Raw genomic sequence first — 20,322 nt, forward strand, 5'->3', positions numbered from 1 at the left:
AGTATGACAAAAATCTGGTTACTAAAAGCAAACACACACACACACAAACCTTTCCATCTAAGAACACAATCAGGTCTGGAGAGTATGAGCTCCAAGGTCAAAAAGACCCAGGTTCAAGGACTGGCCCGTTGTTGTCCTAGGTCTGTGACCTTGTGGCATGTGGTTAACTTTTCCGAGCTTCTGTTTCCTAACCTATGAAAATGGGGATACTTTTTACCTTATGGTATTACATTAAGTCCAAGGATCAAATAAGGACACACAATGATGGTGTAGTCTAGCAATCAGCTTGCAGAGGAGGTGATCAGTCAACAGTAGCTGCTACTTTACTCTCAGTTTCACCATCATCTTAAAGTCCCTTTCTGATGGGTAACACATTTATAGTGTCCAAGCCTAGTTCTTGGTGGGGTTTCTACTTTCCCTGCACTGGCTGGCTAAAGTAGGGAAGTACGAAATTGTACCAACATTTAATCATGAAAGCAAAAAGTTTATTCATGTTTGAAACTACATATAACTACCACAAGGAAGACTTTTTCAATCCAGGGTGTAATCCAGTTAGAAAGGAACACGAAACATTTTTAATACATTAGAATCACCGCCACAAATTATTTTCATGACTCAATCAGTTTCAGAATCGCATACAATACAAAAAGAGAGAAAGAAGAGGGGTCCCCATTACACAGGGTGAAATATACAGTACTGAATACTGAAATCTGAATGCATCACAATTAGTCGCTGCTTTTTTTTTTTTTTTGCATGGATTAGTAACAAGATGAAGAACATTCAAAATGTTTCTCAGTATTTACAACAGTTTTACTGATCCTGTGTTAAATTAAGACCCAATGTTTCCACTCTCAGTTTTTTAAAAGTTGCAAATGCAACCCTGATTTTTCTTTTAAAAGATTACAATGTACATTACATTTTATGAAGGGAAACAAAGAGTTAGTTACAAGATGCAAAAAAGATAAGAAAGACAAACTACAGCGTGAATATTGTTCAGAGGTAGTAAGTGAGCACTCTAAGCTACAGACATGTTGAAATTCTATTGGTTTGTATGAGTTCGCATGAGGTAATAAAGCTGTGTTTTGATTGGTGAGATGTATAAATACTCTTTTGCTACACTATATACAACAATCCATAGAGCAGGGCCTTTTGTCAATGCCCAGAGGGCGTAGCAAACCTTGACAAGTCTGTGCAGCACCCAGCGCACACCATAAAACCCAAGACAGATCTCGGTTTCACTTCTTATCAGCAGCAAATATTATCATCCCTCAGAACAATCTGGATCCATAATTTAATTATCGAGCAGACTCTGGGCACTGGTGCTTTCAGAGAGAGAAAAGGTGCTACCAGTATCTGATCTAATTATAAAATAAGAGATCGCAACATAAATGTGATGAAGAAGATTCTTAAACACAACCATCATTAACTGAGATTGCCAAACAGCTCTTTTATTCTAACTCCATTAGTGATATGAAAGAAAGACATAGTCTGCCATGGAAAATATGCTAGAAGTTAAATTTAGGTGAGGTGAGTCTTTGCATCTGCTTTACCGATTGAGGTTTAGCTTTAGCATATATTGTACTTTTTACCCTTATGGCCAAGTAATTGGCAACTGTGAAACCATCAATGTAAAATATTGATAATAAATTATGATAAAATAGCTACAGGACTGTCAACAATGTTAAATCTTGGCCTAATTGGATAAAGTGCTTTTTTAACATTGTGTGTTTTTAAGTATAAATACAAATGATTATGATTCCTTAAAAAACAGATTTACCAAGTTCTCTAATAAGACAAGGTTTTACAGTAAAGCTGTAGATGGTGGGCTACAAAAACGCTTTTCTTTTCCTCCTATTGCTCTGAATGCACTCAAGGCATGTTAGCTCAGGGAAAAGTGTTGCCAGAGATTAGTTAGAGGTATCAGAGTGCACACTTCCTGGGCCTTCTGTAGGAGAAGTCACAGAAGATGGAGTTGTTGCGTCCTGCCAGCCTCCATTAGCCTGAAAGGAGAAATACAGTTCAATGGGTACATGTCTACACATTAATTCTACTCCCCAACTTAAAACACTTCTGGATGGCAACAAGAGAGCAAAGATGCATTAGCAAAATGTATTTTCTAAAACATGTATTAAAGTGGAATTAGATGCTTGTAAAACAAATCCATTCCATCAAATAAAGACTCGGCAATAAATCAGCATGTGGAAGAAGGGTGTCAGCTAGTCCCAGGCTTTGATTTGCAGATAAAAATAAAATGACTCAAACAATCTTTTAAGAAGGAAGTAGTGGCATAGTCCAGTGCAGTGCTCAGCAAAACCTTGAGTTTCATAAAGCATAAACTTCCACCCAGTTTAATTCTCATTTCCATAGAAAAGTTGCCCATCCTTTTTCCATATATGCCTGACAGCTGGCTACTATAACCCTTGGAAAATGAAGGCCAGAATTTCCCTCCAAATAGGATCTTCTAGAATAAAAATACATTGCTGTGGAGAAACACAGACTATTGAAATCTGTATTCCAATGATCTCAAACTGGAGCTCCCATTGGGGATGTTGCTACCACTTTTCACATGCCACTAGACCTTCCTGCCTCAGACCTACATCAACAATAACAGTACTCAGAAACAAATTTGCCTTATGTCTTGGCCTATAGAGGCAAATGCTGAAATCAATGTCTGATCATATTTCTGCTGTGGCAGACAGCTTGTCGCTACCTATTTTTATGTCAGTCAAGAAGAGGGAGGTACTGGGCCTGTGAGTTGGGAAACACTGAGTGAAAGTGACAGAGTGGGCCTTTCTGGAGAGAAGGTGAGGGTGAAATGGGCTACCTCCCAGTGCTTGTGGCACAGACCAGCCTTTGCCACTCTGCTGCCCCCATCTAGACCCAGACCTCCCACACCACAGTCAGGGTGGGTCCATAAGGCTCCCCTACCCACTTCCCATCCCCACCATCTCCCTCACATCCATCTGCAACTTTTTCTGAGGTCCATTCAAAACCTTCTTTTAGGCCTATGACACTAGGCTGTTGAGAACTGTCTAGCTTCCCCACCCAGCCTGGATACAGATTTTAGATAAGCTTTGTGCTGGAAATTGCCTTTTAAATCCAAGACCCTTGTTTTTAGATAATCCTCTGTTTTCCAATTCACTGCATATTTCTGTATTTAAGGTATTTTTCCTCACTATAGGACCACAGGGAAAGGGGTAGCGGTGGGGGAGGTTAGAGGTACCAAACTACCTCACGGAGATGACCAGAGCCAAAGGTTAAAGGAGTTAACAAGCTTAAGGCATATCAACTTCAGGTTGGGGGGGTGGGGGTGGGATAGGTGAATTAAAAAGAGAAAGGAAAAAAAAAGCTATGAAGGAATTTTAAAGGATCAGTTGTGCAGCACTGCATGATGACATGTTCATGTATGTTCATGTAGACTATACAAAATCCTCTTCTCTATCTAAATGGCAAGCTGTTTTCCCCTCTCAGGCATGAAAATCTACTTAGAAAAAGAAAAACTCTTACAGAGATTCAAGTCTAAAGATATTTCATCCAAAGTAAACATCATTCCTTTTTTATCCAAATTTATAAACAACAAATGTACAATATTTTTACCCAGCATGGCAGCTGGAGGAGAGGTTGTCAGCAAGTATTCTTTTTTTCAAAATAAATTAATCCTTACTCTGGTGGTTTGAGATTATGCACTGTATTATACAACAGTGCCTTATCAAGCCTCATCAGTGAAGATGGAATTCATGTCTGTAAAATGCTGCAGGCAATCACAGTTTCATATTTTATCATGTTGATAAGGATATCGCACATTCTCTGAAGCATTTCAAAACACTTAAATGAAAAAGGAGAAATGCAACTAAAAGGCTTTTTATATGGTTTGTTGTGAGTTATTATGAGTTATTTATAAGCCCCAAAAGAAAGATTTGACATTTCAGATGTAAAAGATTTGAGTATTTAATGGTCCTTTTTCCCTTTACAATTGAACATCCTCAATTACTTTTAAATCATTAATAATTACTCTCATAGCAAGACAGGGCCCTAAAAAGGGAACATTTTGACCGCTTTCTTCCTGACTCTACTACCATGTGTTGGGCAATTCATTTCCTCCCTAAGTCTGGAATCTCACAGTCTAGCTGCCACTACACCCAGCTCCACCTGATAACCAAAATGGCCAACCCCCAGCCCCCTTCCATTTTCTATCCATGTCAGGGTGGGGAAAATTAAGTAAAGTTTTAGTGAATTGGTTGCAAGAGTTAAAATTAATTCCTCTAGACATTTAATTAAAAATTGAGAGGCCATTAAACATGCTGAGCAGGTTTTGCATCCCCACTGACATTGTAGCAATATGCTTTTAAGAACAGAATTTTTCCTTTAGCTCGGTTTGTTGATCTGTCTGGGGCCATCTATGGTTATCACCTTCACCTGAGCTGTGTTTGGGGCTTTTTTTCCTGCTGCTTAATTCTAAGATAAATGACCTGTTTTTCCACCATCTTCCTGGAATACAGCATGACCAGTAGGAATTGACATTGTAATGGGCTGGTGCTGAAATTCTTATTGATGGAAGTATGCCACCCATACCTGGGCATCTCTGATGACTTCTAAGAGCACCTAGGTAATGTCAAGAATTTAGATTAGTAAAATAAAAGTGCAGCAAAGATGTTGTCTTCCTACCTGCCAACACCAAACTAGATGAGAAGCCAAGTCATATGCCCATTAATTTATTAGTCACTCTGTTTACCCTGACACTGTTCCTACAGCTCTTTGAATCTTGCTCCCCGAGTACTCACATTTAAATTATGTGGACTGTACAGTGAATTTCCTCCAAGGCCATCACTGTAGCCTCCCGTCTGATTGATAACATGACGGAGGGTATCCACCTAGAAGAGAGACGAAACAAAAATTCATCATCCCAAATCTATTAAAACATCATCACTTACAAAAGGAAACAATTTGAATTATGTGTGTCACAAGGGTTTAGTATCTTCAATGAAAGACATATTTATCAATCAAATGTGACTGGCAGAATTTCAACAATTCCTTGCATATTTAAACTCATACATCTTTGTTTTTCATGCCAGCCAAACAAATAACATCTTCATGGCAATGCAAACATTCCATCTACAGCAACCAAATGTTTGTGGCTGAGGATGAAAATCTACTTATAAATATGCATACTGAATCTCAATCTCCCTTCCTCCCCCCACCTTTCACATACATATACACACACACACACACACACTCCTATATGTATAAAAACAAGTTGTTCTCAATTAAAAGGATAAGAAAAGAGTTGAACCTGGAATATACTTATATACTTTAAGAACTCAGGTTTTTGTATTCTTAAAAAAAAAATACAGAAATGAAACAGAGTAATATGTTCTTAAACCATACACACACTCACATATGCAACTTTTCTGTCTTATTTTGTTACAAAATACGCACCCAACCCCTCTCCATGAGCTCAAGCCAGAGCCGAATGCATTCACAAAGTTTATCATGTTTGAATCATTAAAAGTCACTGTTCATTTGACTACTCATTAAATTAAATGGTGGGGCAGATGGGTCACATTTGGAGGTACCCAGCACAGGTTCTGCATTATGTGCAGACCACTTCCATGAGGTCAGAGTAAGGAGTTTTGAGCCCAAACCCTACCCTGCTAGAAAGGCCCCAGTTGGGGCATTTCTCCTACCTGTGATTGCACATTGGCTCCGACTTGGGACCCTTGGTAAGAATCCCCATTCAGACTCTGCATGTTCATGAACATGTCCCCAGAATTTGGGAGGTTAAAAGAACCAGAAGAACCTGGAAAGGAAAGAGTTAAGTAGCTGAATAACAGAGAGCTACACACATAATCCTCAAAGACCTAGAGGCAGGGAAAGGAGAAAAGGTACAGAGGGAAAGGTTGGGCATAAAATAAAGCATTTCCAGATCTAAGAGAATGGAGAATAACTCCAAAGAGTTAGGTTCTATGATAGGTTTTGCATCTAGGAAAGTTCTATCAATAGGAAACCCAATAAGAAACAGATACAATTCAAAATAAGGAGAAAAACACCCAGGAACTAGCCTAGAACCTTCCCCCTTGTTTCCATTTATGTCCAGGACTTGGTCATCGTTTAAACATCAACTGTCATGGAAGACAATAATCCAGAGAAAAAGTCTTTTTCTGAAGTTCTTTCTAAGCCGTAAGTTCTACCTAACTTCCTTTTCATTTGTTTCCATGTACCATTAAAAAGACCTGGGGCAGGTGGTGTGAGGTGGGCAAACCCTAAACCCCTCACATTTTGAACTTTTAATGATATATTAAAAAGGTCTCCTCAGAAAACCCTCTTGAATTGCTACTCAAGACCATTTGTTTGGACTAGCTGCACATCTTTCATTATTAAAATTTAAGTCCCGAAGATGGATTTTTCTAAATCCATCACAAATATCACATAAAAGTTGGAGCATATACTGTATTTGGAGCCAAGAGTATTGCATCCATGTATTAAGTACTATATTCCTAACAGCTAACCACTTAGTTAATCCTAAAAAGTGAGCACTGCTTAACAGGTACTAAATAAATGCTAAAAAGGAAAGCAGACTAGAGTCTGCAGCTTCATTAGGTAGAAAGCACTGTTGACGCAAATCTAACATTCCGGCTTCATTATGAAGGGAAACAGGTAAATATTCTTGCTATTTCATTCTTTGACAGACCACTATTGACCTTAAAGCAACTATATGAAACAGTAAAACTAAAATAACTAAATCATTAGTGATAGCACTTTACCTGATGGCTGAATTAAAAACCACTATTAAATATAAAAGTACCAGAATCCATCAGTAAAGATAGTGCTCTTACTGTGGAATGGTGGGGTCATAGGGTCTGGCCATCCATTCATTGACCACCCATTTCAAAAAGCAAGCCTGCATTTTAACATAAAAGGGCATTCTTCCCTTATAAATTCAACGTGTCCTCTGTATGGTTCTTGTTTCCTGGCCTTTAGGACAGGGCTCTGTGGCATAAGGCTGCCTGGGCCAAGTAAAGAGCAGGCACCTAGTACGCACCAGAATTTGGCGTGGTGGGCGAATTGGTCTGGTTGTTCTGCACTGCTGCGGCTACTGCATGTGCGGCTGTCACGGCTGTCTTTGCAGCATAGAGGTTGGCTTCTTCCTGAAACTTGCCAATATTCTTCTTGTACCTGATTCGTTTGTTGCCAAACCAGTTTGATACCTACAAATTGCAGGGGCATGGAGGTAAAGGGGAAGAGGAGTCAAAGGGGAAAAAAGTCAGACTTCCAATATAACTGTTAGATGTTCAGGGGATACTTCAGGAGATGCTCAATTCCTAGCCTGCAATCTCACACCCTATGGATAATGCACCTCCAATGAGCAACAATTACAGATCTACAAGGAAAAGGAATGGTATCATGGTTCATTTTCTTTTTTCGAAACTTTTGGCAAACCTTTTGCAAAAACACCATATTTGGAGTTAGTCAAAATAACACTAAAATGGCTAACACCATTGCTCATAAGGAAAGGTCCAACAGGTATATACAAATACAAATTAGTATATAAATGTTAAGCCTTCAAAAAGGAGACATTTGTTAAGTTAGTTAAATAATAAATACCAGGAAATAATGACATTCTTCTTTTTGGGTCTGGAACAAATTTGGCAGCCATACAGTAAAATCATGTTTGATCTGCTGAAAAGAGTAACATCAATTAACAATGGGTGAAAAATCCCTTTGTCTCCTGCCTTAGAAGATACTGTACATCTGCCAAAATGACCGCTCTAGCTCTGTCAGTTAACACACAGGAAGATTACAAGTTGAAAACTTAAAAGTAATTCCAAATACAATACAAATGCAGAGGAGCAGCTCTGATTTCATCACATGGAATTCACCTAATTTCTTTGCAAACCATTTATAATGTCAGCCAGTGCAAATGGAAGAGATTTCTAAAGATGATCTGGGCAAGAGGCAAATAGATTTCAACACATTTCATAGCAAAGCTTCAACCCAATATTCATTTCTCACATTTATATAATGTGTTCAGGCACCTGTAATTGAGCTATAGAAAGAAGCTAAAGCCCACACAGAAATTTATAAGAAGGTGTCCACTACATAAAAGGATCTATCTCTCTTTTGTTAAAGTAATGGTTAGAAATATTTTTCACTAATTTCTTAATAATCTGTTAAACAGGCATGTGCTGTGATGTCGAACTGGGTAGGTCACTGTTTGACCTGAAGTTATTATCGCCTAACAGCTATTCAGGGGCCCTCAGGAAAAATAAGGAATAGCATGTAGTTCAGAGCCCTGTAACTCCATTCACACCCATGAGCACTCTTATGGACCACCTCTACCAAGTTTCTGATTGCTTTGGAAGTAGAACTCCCACTCTTTAACCTGTGGTACTCATCCTTTTGGAAGAAGCCAGAGAGCCCTGATTAGTAAGCCACAGAAGAAAGATAACATTGGTCTTGCTGCTACCCATATGCTGCCACATCATGGGGAATCACTGTGTGCACACATGTGCACACACACTTGCAGAACACATACTGAGGACCCAGGTAAGAAGAAAGAAGAAATGAAAAGCATCAAAAAACCTATAACAAGTATAGAGATTGAATTGGCAATCGAAAACCTCCCACCAAAGAAAAGTCACAGACAAATGGCTTCATTGGTGAATTCCATCAAACATCAATATCATACTTTGCAAACTCATCTAAAGAATTCAAGGTGGGAAAATTTCCTAATTCATTCTATGAGATCAGCATTACTCTGATACTAAAGTTTGGTAAAGACATCACAAAGAAAGAACATTACAGACCAATTTCCTATATGAATACAGTTGAAAAAGTACTTAACAAAATACTAGCATATAGAATCTAATGACATATTAAAGATTATACACCATGACCAAGTCAGGAATGCAAGGGTGGTTCAACCTATGAAAATCATTGGAATATACTATATAAAGAGAATGAAGAAGAAAAAAATGACTATCTCAATAGATGCTGAAAAGGCATTTGACAAAATCCAGCACCCTTTCTTGATAAAAACATTCAGAAAAATTGGAACAGAAGGGAACTTTCTCAATATGATAAAGGTCATTTATGAAAAGTCCACAACCAACACTATACTCAATGGTAAAATACTTAAAGCTTTCCCATAAGGGAGGAAGAGAGGGAGGGAGGGAGGGAGGGAGGAAGGAAGGAAGGAAGGAAGGAAAGAAAAGGTATCCAAATTAGAAAGGAAGAAGTAAAACTCTCTATTTGCAGAGACATGAGCTTATAGAAAATCCTAAGGATTCCACAGGAAAACTACTAGAGCTAATAATTTCAGCAAAGTGGCAGGGTACAAGATCAACACACAAAAATCAAGTGTGTTTCTATCACTATCAGTGAACGATCCAGAGAGGAAATTAAGAAAACAGTTTCATTTACAATAACATCTAAAAGAAAAAAAAACTAGAAATAAATATAACCAAGGATATAAAAGATGTGTACACTGAAAACTATAAAATACTGCTGAAAGAAAGTAAAGCAGATCTAAATAAATGGCAACACATTCCATTTTTATGGATTGGAGGAGATGACATTGTCAATACGTTGATAATACCAAAATCAATATACAAACTCAATGCAATCCCTATTGATAATCCAGCAGTCTTTTTGCTGATATGGAAAAACCAATCTTCAAGTTCATCTGGAATTTAAGGGGCTCCAAATGGCAAAAACAATACTGAAAAAGAAGAATAAGGTTGGAAGAATCACGCTTTCAGATTTAAAATTGCATTAAAAAGCAACAATAATCAAAACAGTATGGTACTAATACAAAAACAAACAAATAGAACAATGGAACATATTTGAAAGTCCAGCAATAGACCCACACATCAATGGCTAATTGATTTTTGACAAGGGTGTTAAGCATAAGCAGTGGGGAAAGAATAATCTCTTTGACAAATGGTACTGGGGAAACTGAATATCCACATTCAGAATAATGAAGTCAGACTCCTACTTCATACCATATACAAAAGCCCATTCAAAATGGGTCAAGGACCTAAATATAAGAGTTAAAACTATAAAAGTCTTAGAAGATGACATAGGGACAAATATTCATGACCTGGGATTCAGCAATGGATTCTTAGATAAAAAACCAAAAGCATTAGCAATAAAAGACACAATAGCTAGAATTGATTTTATCAAAATTAAAAACTTTTGAGCATCAAAGGAAATTATCAAGAAAGGGAAAAGACAATCTACAGTCAAGACCTGGTGGCAGGTGGAGGATTCTTAAACCTTACACCAAAAGCACAAGCAATGAAAGAAAACATGGATAAATGGGACCTCCTCAAAATTAAACACTTCTCTGATTCAAAGGACTTCATCAAAAAGGTAAAAAGGCAGCCCAGTCAATGGGAGAAAATATTTGGAAACCACTTATCCAATAAGGGTTTGATTTCCATTCTATATAAAGAGATCATACAACTCAACAATAAAAGAGCAAGCAATCCAATTAAAAAATGGGCAAAAGATTTTAAATAGACATTTCTCCAAAGAGGAAATACAAATGGCCAAAAAACACATGAAAAAATGTTCCATATCACTAGCTATTAGGGAAATGCAAATTGAAACAACGAGATATTATCTAACTCCACAAAGAAAGACCATTATTAAACATACAGACAACAAGAAGTACTGGAGAGGATATACAGAAATAGGAACACTCTTTCACTGTTGGTGGGAGTGTAAAATGGTGCAGTCTCTGTGGAAGACAGTTTGGCAGTTCCTCAAGAAGCTAAATATAGAACTGCCATATGATTCAACAATTCCTTTATTAGGGATATATCCAGAAGAACTAAAAACTATGACACAAACAGACATCTGCACACTGATGTTCACAGTGGCATTGTTCACAATTGCCAAAAGATGGAAACGACTCAAGTGTTCACCCACCAATGAGTGGATAAACAAAATGTGGTATATACATACAATGGAATACTATTCTGCAGTAAGAAGAAATGAAATGGATGAGTCTTGAAGACATTATAGTAAGCAAAGTAAGCCAGACACAAAAGGACAAATATTGCATGGTCTCATTAATATAAAAGACAAATAATAAACACATGAAATTAGAACCTAGAGTATAGGTTATTAGGAGGTAAGAGAGTTGAGAAGAACTACTGATGCTTAATGTATATAGACATTTTAATTAACTTGACTGTAAAAGTATGGAAATGAATAGGTTGATGGTAACACATTATAGTGAGTAGCATATACTTGGGATTGTGGCTGAAAACAGTAGTCTGGGGAAGTCAATAGAAAGAAAGCTAAAGAATAATCTAGGAACTGAATAACACAGTGAACCCAGAGGTAGATGAGGACAGTGGTTAAGGGTAACAATGTAAGAGAGTCCTTCTGTGAGCTAGAGCAGATGTACATCACTATTGCAGGGTGATGGGAATATGGAGAAGCATGGGAAAACTACAATTTGTGTGACCTATAGACTGTGGTTAACAGCAATACTATAATATTCTTACATCAATGCCAAAGTTGTACTGTGTTGATAACGGAGAAGTATGAAAAAAGTGTGCCAAATGTATGCTATGGACCATGATTGGTAATAATGTCAGATGATATTATCTCATAATCTGTAACAAATGTTCCACTATGGTGTGGTGTTGTATGGGAAATCTACACATCTGTATGACTGTTTTGCAAGTTCACAACATCTGTAACAAAAATATATATTTTAAAAAATAGTGTGGGTTGGGGGAAAAATATACCAAATGTAAGATAAGGACTATAGTTGGTAGTAATATTTTGAAGATGCTCTTGCATACTTTGTAACAAATGTTTCACAACAATGCAAATTGTTGGTGGAAGGGTGATGTATAAGACCCCTATATGATGTTATGTATGTCTATTTTGTAAGTTCACAATCTTTACTATACACTTATTGTTTATGTGTGTTCATGTATAAATGATATACCTCAATTTTTAAAAAGTTAAACAAAAAAAGACAATCTACAGAATAGGAGAAAATAGTTTCAAAATATATATCAGATAAGGGCTTAATAACCAGAGTATATAAAGAACTTTCATAATGCAACAACAAAAAAAACAAACAACTCAATTTAAAAATGAGCAAATGAGGGAATGGATGTGGCTCAAGCAATTGGGCCCCACCGCCCACATGAGAGACCCTGGGTTCAGCTCCCAGTGCCTCCTAAAGAAGAAGAGCAGATGCAAAGAGCTGACAAAAGGTTGAGAACACACCTCCCACATGGGAGGTCCTGGGTTCTGTCCCCGATGCCTCCTAAAGAAGACAAGCAGACGCAACAAGCTGACACAATGAGTTGATGCAACAGGCAGACACAATGAGCAGGGAGTGGATGTGGCTCAAATGGCTAGGCACCCATATGGGAGGTCCCAGGTTCAGTTCCTGGTACCTCCTAAAAAAGATGAGCAGAAAACAAGCAGGCACAAAGAGTAGGCCCAACAAGCAGAAACAGTGAGCAGACAACAAGCAGATAGATGAGGGAGCCATCTGAGGAGGGGGAAATGAGCAAATGACTTGAATAGACATTTCTCCAAACAAGTTATTAAAATGGCCAAAAAATACATGAAAAGATGCTCAATATCATTAGTCATTAGGGAAATGCAAATTAAAGCCTCAATGAGATGCCACTACATACCCACAAGAATGGCTATTTTTTAAAAAAAAAGGAAAATAACCACTGTTGGAGAAGATGCAGGGATACTGGAACTCCAGTACCTTGTTGGTGGGAATATAAAAGAGTCTAGCCATTGTGGAAAGCAATATAGTACCTCCAAAAGTTAAATATGGAATTACCATATGATCTGGCAATCCCATCTAAAGAGAATGAAAATGAGCTTGCAAACAGATACTTGTACACCAATATTTATAGCAGCTTTATTCACAATAGCCCAAGCTAGAAACAACCTGTAGCCGTCAACAGATGAATGGCTAAACAAAATGTGTTATAGATACAGAATGGAATATTATTCATCCATAAGAAAAAAAGAAGTTATGAGACATGCTACCACATGGAGGAACCTTGAAAACATGCTCAGTTAAATAAGCAAGACACATGACAAAATTGTATATCGTTTACAAGAGATGACTACAAATAGTAAATTTGCAGAAATAGAAAGCAGATTAGAGATTACCCAGGGAGAGGGAAGTTGGGAGTAGGTGGGTGAAGGGGAGTGTTTGTTCCAAAAAATTTAAAAAAAAAGAAAAAAAGGCTAACCTAGACAAACAACTATGAAGTGAGAAGCCACTGTTCAAAACCAGGCAGCTTAACCCAAGAGTTCTTATTCTTAACATCTGTCCTGTACTAAGAATGAATAGAATTTTTCAAAATAGGAAAATAAGTTTTAAAAAATCTTGGAGGGAAGTCGTTGTGGCTCAATTGATAGAGCGTATACCTACCATACAGAGGGTCTAGGGTTCGATACCCAGGGCCTTCTGACCCACGTGGTGAGCTGGCCCATGTGCAGTGCTGCCACGCGCAAGGAGTGCTGTGCCACGCCGGTGTGTCCCCTGCGTACGGGTGCCCGATGTGCAAGGATTGCGCCCCACAAGGAGAGCCACCCTGTGCAAAAAAAGTGCAGCCTGCCCAGGAGTGGCACTGCACACATGGAGAGCTGATGCAGCAAGATAACACAACAATGACAAAAAAGCAACAGTTTTCCAGTGCCACATGGAAAGAACGCAAGTGGACACAGAAGAACACACAGCAAATGGACACAGAGCAGACAAAAGGTGGGGAGGGGAGAGAAAGAAATAAATCTTTTTAAAAAATCATGGAAATTTGTTTTCTTTCTGGTTATATAAGTACATATATAATATCCTTGATTTTGCCTTCTGGTCCACAAAGTCTAAAATATTTACTACCTGGCTCTTCACAGAAAAAGTTTGCCAACTCCTTTTATAAACAAATGAACAATTGTCAAAGCTCATTGAATTGGATGCATAAGAACTATGCATTTTATGAAAGAAATTATACCTCAAAAAAGTAAAAATTCATTATAAAATAACAAAGTCTGACCCTTAATGCTATTCTGCTGACACTATAACTACTGCTTCAAGGAGAAGCACTGCCATCTTTCTGATACAGTAGCAGTTGATGTGGTAGATTTAATTATATACCACAATTTAGATATATCCTGAATCTTAATCCACATTTCTGTGGGTGTGAATCCACTGCTAATAGTGTCTCTTGAAAATCTTATTTTAAGTTAAGGTATGGCTCAACTGAATGAGGTTGTGTCAATCCAGATTACTGGAGGCCTTATAAAGAGAAAGAAACTGGAAGTCGGAATAAGAGAAAGGAGGAGCCAGAAGTCAATGGAACCTGGAAGAGAAAGAAGACGACATCACCATGTAACTTCTTTGCCCAGTTTCAATTCTCAATTTTTAAGAGATTTCCATATAAATGTTCTGCCACAAGCTCCAACTCAATATGTCTAAAACAGAACTCATTTGTCCTCTAGACTTACACCTCTCTATTTTTCCTTTTTGTTCATGGCATCCCTATCTCCAATGATATGGTACTCACTACCTTACCAAGTACCTAATTCCAATTTTGGATAGCTTTAATGGATATACAATTTTCTTTATTTGAAATAAAATCTAGTTCCCTTTCATTTCCACTAACTGGTTCCAACATAAAGACTGTCACAATATTAACTTATTCCTCTCCTACATGGCAAAACTGTAGAGAACTAAAATCTGTTATTACATCACCTGCCTAGGGTCTTATTTTCTCAAATAATGGTATTATCACCTACTCAAATACTCAAGATATAAATTTCAAAATCATCCTCATCTCCTTTCCTTCCACCCAGTCATTTTCTTTACTTCTTCTGGCCCATCTAAAAGTTCTGGGGCCCTCCAACTCCTCAACTCTGAGGGGACTAATCCAATATGCTCTTGGCCTTGTCTGCCCTCCCTTCCTTGAGGTCCATATGCTTGACGAGGCTGTGCATGATAGTTGTGTAGGATGTGGTAGCAGAAGAAAAAGTAAGGAGACTATAAGGGTAAGGAGGCAATGAAGGCCTGAGCTAGGTAGAGCAGTAGGAATGGAGAAGGCAGGTATTATGGAGGAGGAATAGGCAAAATGTGACACCATTAGCTGTGGAGGTCAGGAGAGAAGGAGAAGTCAGAGATGATGCCAATGTGAGGTCCAGGCCTAGAAGAGGATGGAGATTGATGCTCTGGAAGGCATTTCTGCACCAGACAAGGTCAATCTCAGTGACCACTAGAGTTCATTCCTACATCAGAATTATGTGATTCTAAAAACATGAAAGTTCTGAATGAAATTGGGGGAGGGGTGGGAAAGAATATCAGTTCTGATTATGCTTGTTAGAGCAAGTTCTCTTAGAACTTACCTCACCTTCCACAATGCATGTTCTCAGTTCAGGAGGCAGACCTAGAGAGCTGGCTTGGAAACAGCTCCTTTACTATATACTACTACTCCAATTTGCCTGAATAAAACCATTAGACCTTGGGAAGAGTTAAATATTGAACATATTTATAGTGCAAAGGAGATATTCCCGGCTGAGAGTGACTTTGGCATAGCTTAAGCATAATTAATGAAAATTCCCTAAATCTGAATTTAGCAACAAAGGCCCATCTTAGAATTCTCCTCTTCTAAACAATTCTCTGTTGGATTTCATACTTTGTAGTTAATATTACCTTGACAATCAGAGAAACTATAATATATTAATGAAACCTAGCTTGGAAAATCAGATTACAGCTTTATTAACAGTTTCATAATTGAGGAATCTCTGTACCATAGAAGGTCTCATTTCTAGATATGTAAAAATCCTCTGTTTATGCATACCCCTGGACCAATCAAACAACAGTCATCACTAATAAAGGTTTATTTAATTCTCACAGTAAAATTTTAATATCACTAGCAGCCTGGGGAAGCTTTAGCAAGTGGATTTGCTTGACATCAGATCGTTTCTATTCTGCTAGTCCCAATACTTCTTAATCTTTAATATCACGGCAATTAAAATTAATGGCCACTCATCCAAAGCTACTGTGGGCAGTGTTTCCTTGACATCAATTGTTTGATGGGATTACCTAGAGGTTAAACTAACAAGCAAGGTTTAATTGGAAGCAGTGCAAGAAGCAGGATCATATGTTATGTTTAACCTGCATAACCACATCTAAATGAATATCTTAAAATGTTAAACTATATCTCAAATTAAAATATGCACATCACATTCTGATATCACAGATTTTAGTATTGCAGCAATCAGCTATTAAGACCATACTGCTGCAACTGAGATCAGCATAATTAATGTATAAATCGACACCTAAATTTAGGAAATTTTTTCACCTTTTAAAAACAAACAGAGGGCAGCGGACTTGGCTCAGTGGTTAGGGCGTCTGTCTACCACATGGGAGGTCCGCGGTTCAAACCCTGGGCCTCCTTGACCCGTGTGGAGCTGGCCCAAGCGCAGTGCTGATGCCTGCAAGGAGTGCCATGCCACGCAGGGGTGTCCCCTGCATAGGGGAGTCCCATGCGCAAGGAGTGCACCCCGTAAGGAGAGCCGCCCAGTGTGAAAGAAAGCGCAGCCTGCCCAGGAATGGCGCCGCACACAAGGAGAGCTGACACCACAAGATGACGCAACAAAAAGAAACACAGATTCCCATGCCACTGACAACAACAGAAGCGGACAAAAGAAGACACAGCAAATAGACACAGAGAACAGACAACGGGGGGGGGGGGGGGGGGGCGGAAGGGGAGAGAAATAAATAAACCTTTTAAAAACAAAACAAATAAAAAAACAAATGGATACAATTAAATGCAAAAGAACCCCTACCTGACCCAGTAGGGAGTACCAAAAGCTACAGATCCATGCTACACAGTGCCCATAATGGAGGAGGGCTGTACACAAGGCTTTCAGTAGAGCAGAGCCTGCTACATCTTTGAGCTGGTGTGGTCTGTACACTGGTCCCAGAGCAGAAATACAGGCAGGAAATTAGTGAAGGGAAAGAGGGAATACACTGTCTGTGCTTCTTTTGAGTCACGTGACAATGATTCACGACTTTGGATTATGTGGAGGCAAAGGGCCAGGCAAGAATTTTAAGATCAATTAAAAATGGAAATAAAAGCACAAGTACTGTCCTTCTTCATTGCTTTCAGACTCTAGACCGTGAGTCTTTGGTAATGAGTATAATGTTTAGTGAACATTTTGCAGGATGATGATTTTCTGGAACCCTTCTGCCAGACTAACAAGCAGCCAGAAGAGCATCTGCCTAACACATGGGAGGTCCAGGGTTCAAACCCAGGGCCTCCTGATCCATGTGGAGCTGGCCCACATGCAGTACTGATGTGCACAAGGAGTGCCATGGCATGCAGGGTGTCCCCCGTGTAGGGGAGCCCCATGCACGAGAAGTATGCCCTGCAAGGAGAGCCGCCCACTGCGAAAAAAATGCAGCCTGTCCAGGAGTGGCAAGACACACACGGAGAGCTGACACAGCAAGATGACGCAACAAAAAGAGACACAGATTTCTGGTGCCACTGATAAGAATACAAGCAGACACAGAAGAACACACAGCTAAGGGACACAGAGAACAGACAACTGGGGTGGGGGGCAGGGAAGAGGAGAGAAATAAATAAATAATAAATCTTTAAAAAAAAGCAGCAGCCAGAAAAGCTCCTGGTCTCTTACATATACTGTAGCCATGCCTTTTCTTCCCATATTCAGGTGTTATGGTCAATGCTATTCTTGGTGTTTTAGTAGATGAAAAAATAAACACATGACCTCTGCCTGCCTAGAATTCACAATCTGGTTATGAAAACAATGTTACACACTCAAAAACTTAGCAAAAAATGCAGAATGGTAAATGACCACATACTGATCTGCACATTTGAGTGATTTGGTATAGATTCTAAGCATAGCAGAGAACTGGAGGAAGAGAAGTACCAGAAGATTTGGAAAATCAGAAGAGACTTCCAAGGTAAAGTGGAACTAGAATGGAACCTCAGCTTTGCTTCACCTCAACTCAGCTCAATTCAATTCAACTCAATCATACCATTATTGATACTCCATGTTCTAGAGATACAAACCTCCAGAACCTCATGTTGTCACAAGCAGCTGCTTCTCTCTCTCTCCTGGACTTTTCCAAGATCATAGTGACTTTTATTTTCCTCTATAACTTAACTCCTTTTATCTCCTAATCCCTAAATGCCACTTTTATAGTGAAAGGAAGAGGGAGAATCTCATTCTACAGAGAAAGACGGAGGGAGAATCAAGGAAGTTTCTGGAAGTAGTGGCATTTGAGTGGAGGACTAACAAGTGAAGAACATTTCTACTGGGAAGAAGGAGATGGCCACAGGAGAGGGAGAAGGCATTGGTGCCTGGGGATGAGAAAAAGCAAAGGCACCTGAAGGACTGGCATGCTCTGGCTAAGGAAGAAGACAGAGGAGAGTGCTCTAGGCAAGGGAAAACCTGAAGGCAAATACTACATGTTATCTCATACTCTCCAAAGGCTCATTATGCTACTGCTGAGTGGGGGGACTAAGCCTGAGATTCGCAGGAAGTACAGTGGAGAATAGTTTCCGGTGAGGCCTCCTGGTTCAGTGAGGAAGCACTCCCAATCAAGTGCCTGTCTTGTGTCAGTGGTCTTGAACACATTTTTGCTGGAATACTCCCAAAGTAATTTTTGAAAAATCATGTATCCCTCACACATTTTTTCCTCCCTTGTACATTTTTTAAGTTGGCACGCACAATTTTTCATTATTCCTATAGAGTTGTAAACAATGTTATTTCAGCATGTCATAAATGTTGACATTTGAAAATAAAACTGTAACACTATTCTTTAAAATGTACCCAACCAAATATAAATAGCACAGCAATTTGATATCCACTATTCACTTTAAACATACATAAACACATTCTACTTTAAGAGTGTGAAATTTTACTCTTTTTTTGATTTTGAAAGTGTATCTCCATTTCATTTCTCTCTTGTAGTATCCTAATGCAATATACTTTTATGCTCCACAAGAAATATGTGCATGGGAATTTAAAATTGTTTTTATTTCCTATATTTAAAAGCCTCTACATGTTTAATATTTCCTTCTGGACTAAGCTATCATTACAATTAGTCCAAGACTGATCAAAGCAATACATATACTTATTGTGATAAATACATATTGACTGTAAAAAGTTAGGTTTTTTCCAAACATGTATTTCTTAATCAGACAAGTGGAAGGTTATGAAGTACTGATAAAAGGAGGCTTTGTTACCTCCAGAATTTCATATAATCCTTTTCTGGGCACCACAGAGGTTCTCACATTTTGGTGCAATGAACCATAATATTGTGTGGGAGTATCTTTTATTTTCAAAAAATGGGAAAAGGGCAAGTGGGAAAGGGGTGGAGAGAAAAAAGAACCCATATGATGACTTCACAACAGCAACTTGCATAGGCAGATCAATTTTAGGAAGGAGTAAACACACACATAAGGGAAAGGTGGACAGTGAAATCCTTCAAACCATCTACTCGAGAGTACCCTCTGGAAAATCATTGTGGATTATGTATACCCTAGTTTGAAAACTGCTGCCTTAAGTGATTAGGGTAAGTCTGGTTACATTTTAACTTCTTTGTGTAAGCACAATGGGGAGGAAGCCTTGTGGTAGCTGTGTGGGAGTCCCATAGACCTGGATGAGTTTAAACCTAGAGAAGACCTTTAGCTAGGAAAACTGGGCTTGCTTGGACAATCACTTGTATGTGTCATAATAATCTCTGGATCTAGTCAACGATAACAACAAAAAATGTCACCTTCAGGAAATAAAAAACATTTTGATTAAAGAAATAAACTTAATGGGGAAGATACAATTTACTTATTAATTAGCATAACTTTTCTGAAAAGTAAGTCAGCAAAAATGTACATGCTGTTCGACCCAGAATTACGAAGAATTTATCTTAAGGAAAAATTTACAAGATTACGCATATATACATATACATACAGGAAAAAAGTACTAGGACATTACATACCAATATATGATTATTTTTTAGGATGGGTTTACAGTAATTTCTGTGTTTTTCTGTGTGCTTTCAAATACTTCCCAAATTTACTTCAAGTAAGCAAGTATGAGAGTTTTTTTATTAGGAAAAAAAAGCAACTTTTAATGAAAAAAGTAATCAATCTGCTTTTTAAAAAAGTCACTTAGAGGGTAGCAGATGTGGCTCAAGTGATTGGGCTCTCACCTACCACATGGGAGGCCTGTGATTCAGTTCCAGATGCCTCCTAAAGAAGACAGCAAGCTGCCACGACAGGAAGTCACTGACACAGCAAG

At 38.4% G+C, this 20,322-nt stretch overlaps 1 protein-coding gene across 5 annotated transcripts in view; it reads right to left on the reverse strand.

Moving 5' to 3' along the window:
- Positions 1-463: 463 nt before the first annotated feature.
- Positions 464-20,322, reverse strand: part of PBX3 (PBX homeobox 3) — a 243,816-nt gene continuing 223,957 nt past the window's right edge. Inside the window, exons 6-10 of one of the 5 annotated variants that reach the window (XM_012527126.4) lie at positions 7,603-7,674; positions 7,040-7,205; positions 5,685-5,797; positions 4,782-4,871; positions 464-2,000 (exon numbers count right to left, since the gene is read on the reverse strand). In XM_012527126.4, the coding sequence (XP_012382580.1) occupies positions 1,908-2,000; positions 4,782-4,871; positions 5,685-5,797; positions 7,040-7,205; positions 7,603-7,674 (534 nt within the window). In that variant the 3' untranslated portion in view covers positions 464-1,907. Of the gene's footprint in view, positions 2,001-4,781; positions 4,872-5,684; positions 5,798-7,039; positions 7,206-7,602; positions 7,678-20,322 lie in introns of all 5 variants that reach the window. The other 4 variants (XM_004463393.4, XM_071216994.1, XM_004463395.3 and 1 more) reach the window with 4 other exon arrangements.

The sequence above is a fragment of the Dasypus novemcinctus genome, chromosome 8, assembly GCF_030445035.2.
Source record: "Dasypus novemcinctus isolate mDasNov1 chromosome 8, mDasNov1.1.hap2, whole genome shotgun sequence".
Lineage (NCBI taxonomy): Eukaryota > Metazoa > Chordata > Mammalia > Cingulata > Dasypodidae > Dasypus > Dasypus novemcinctus.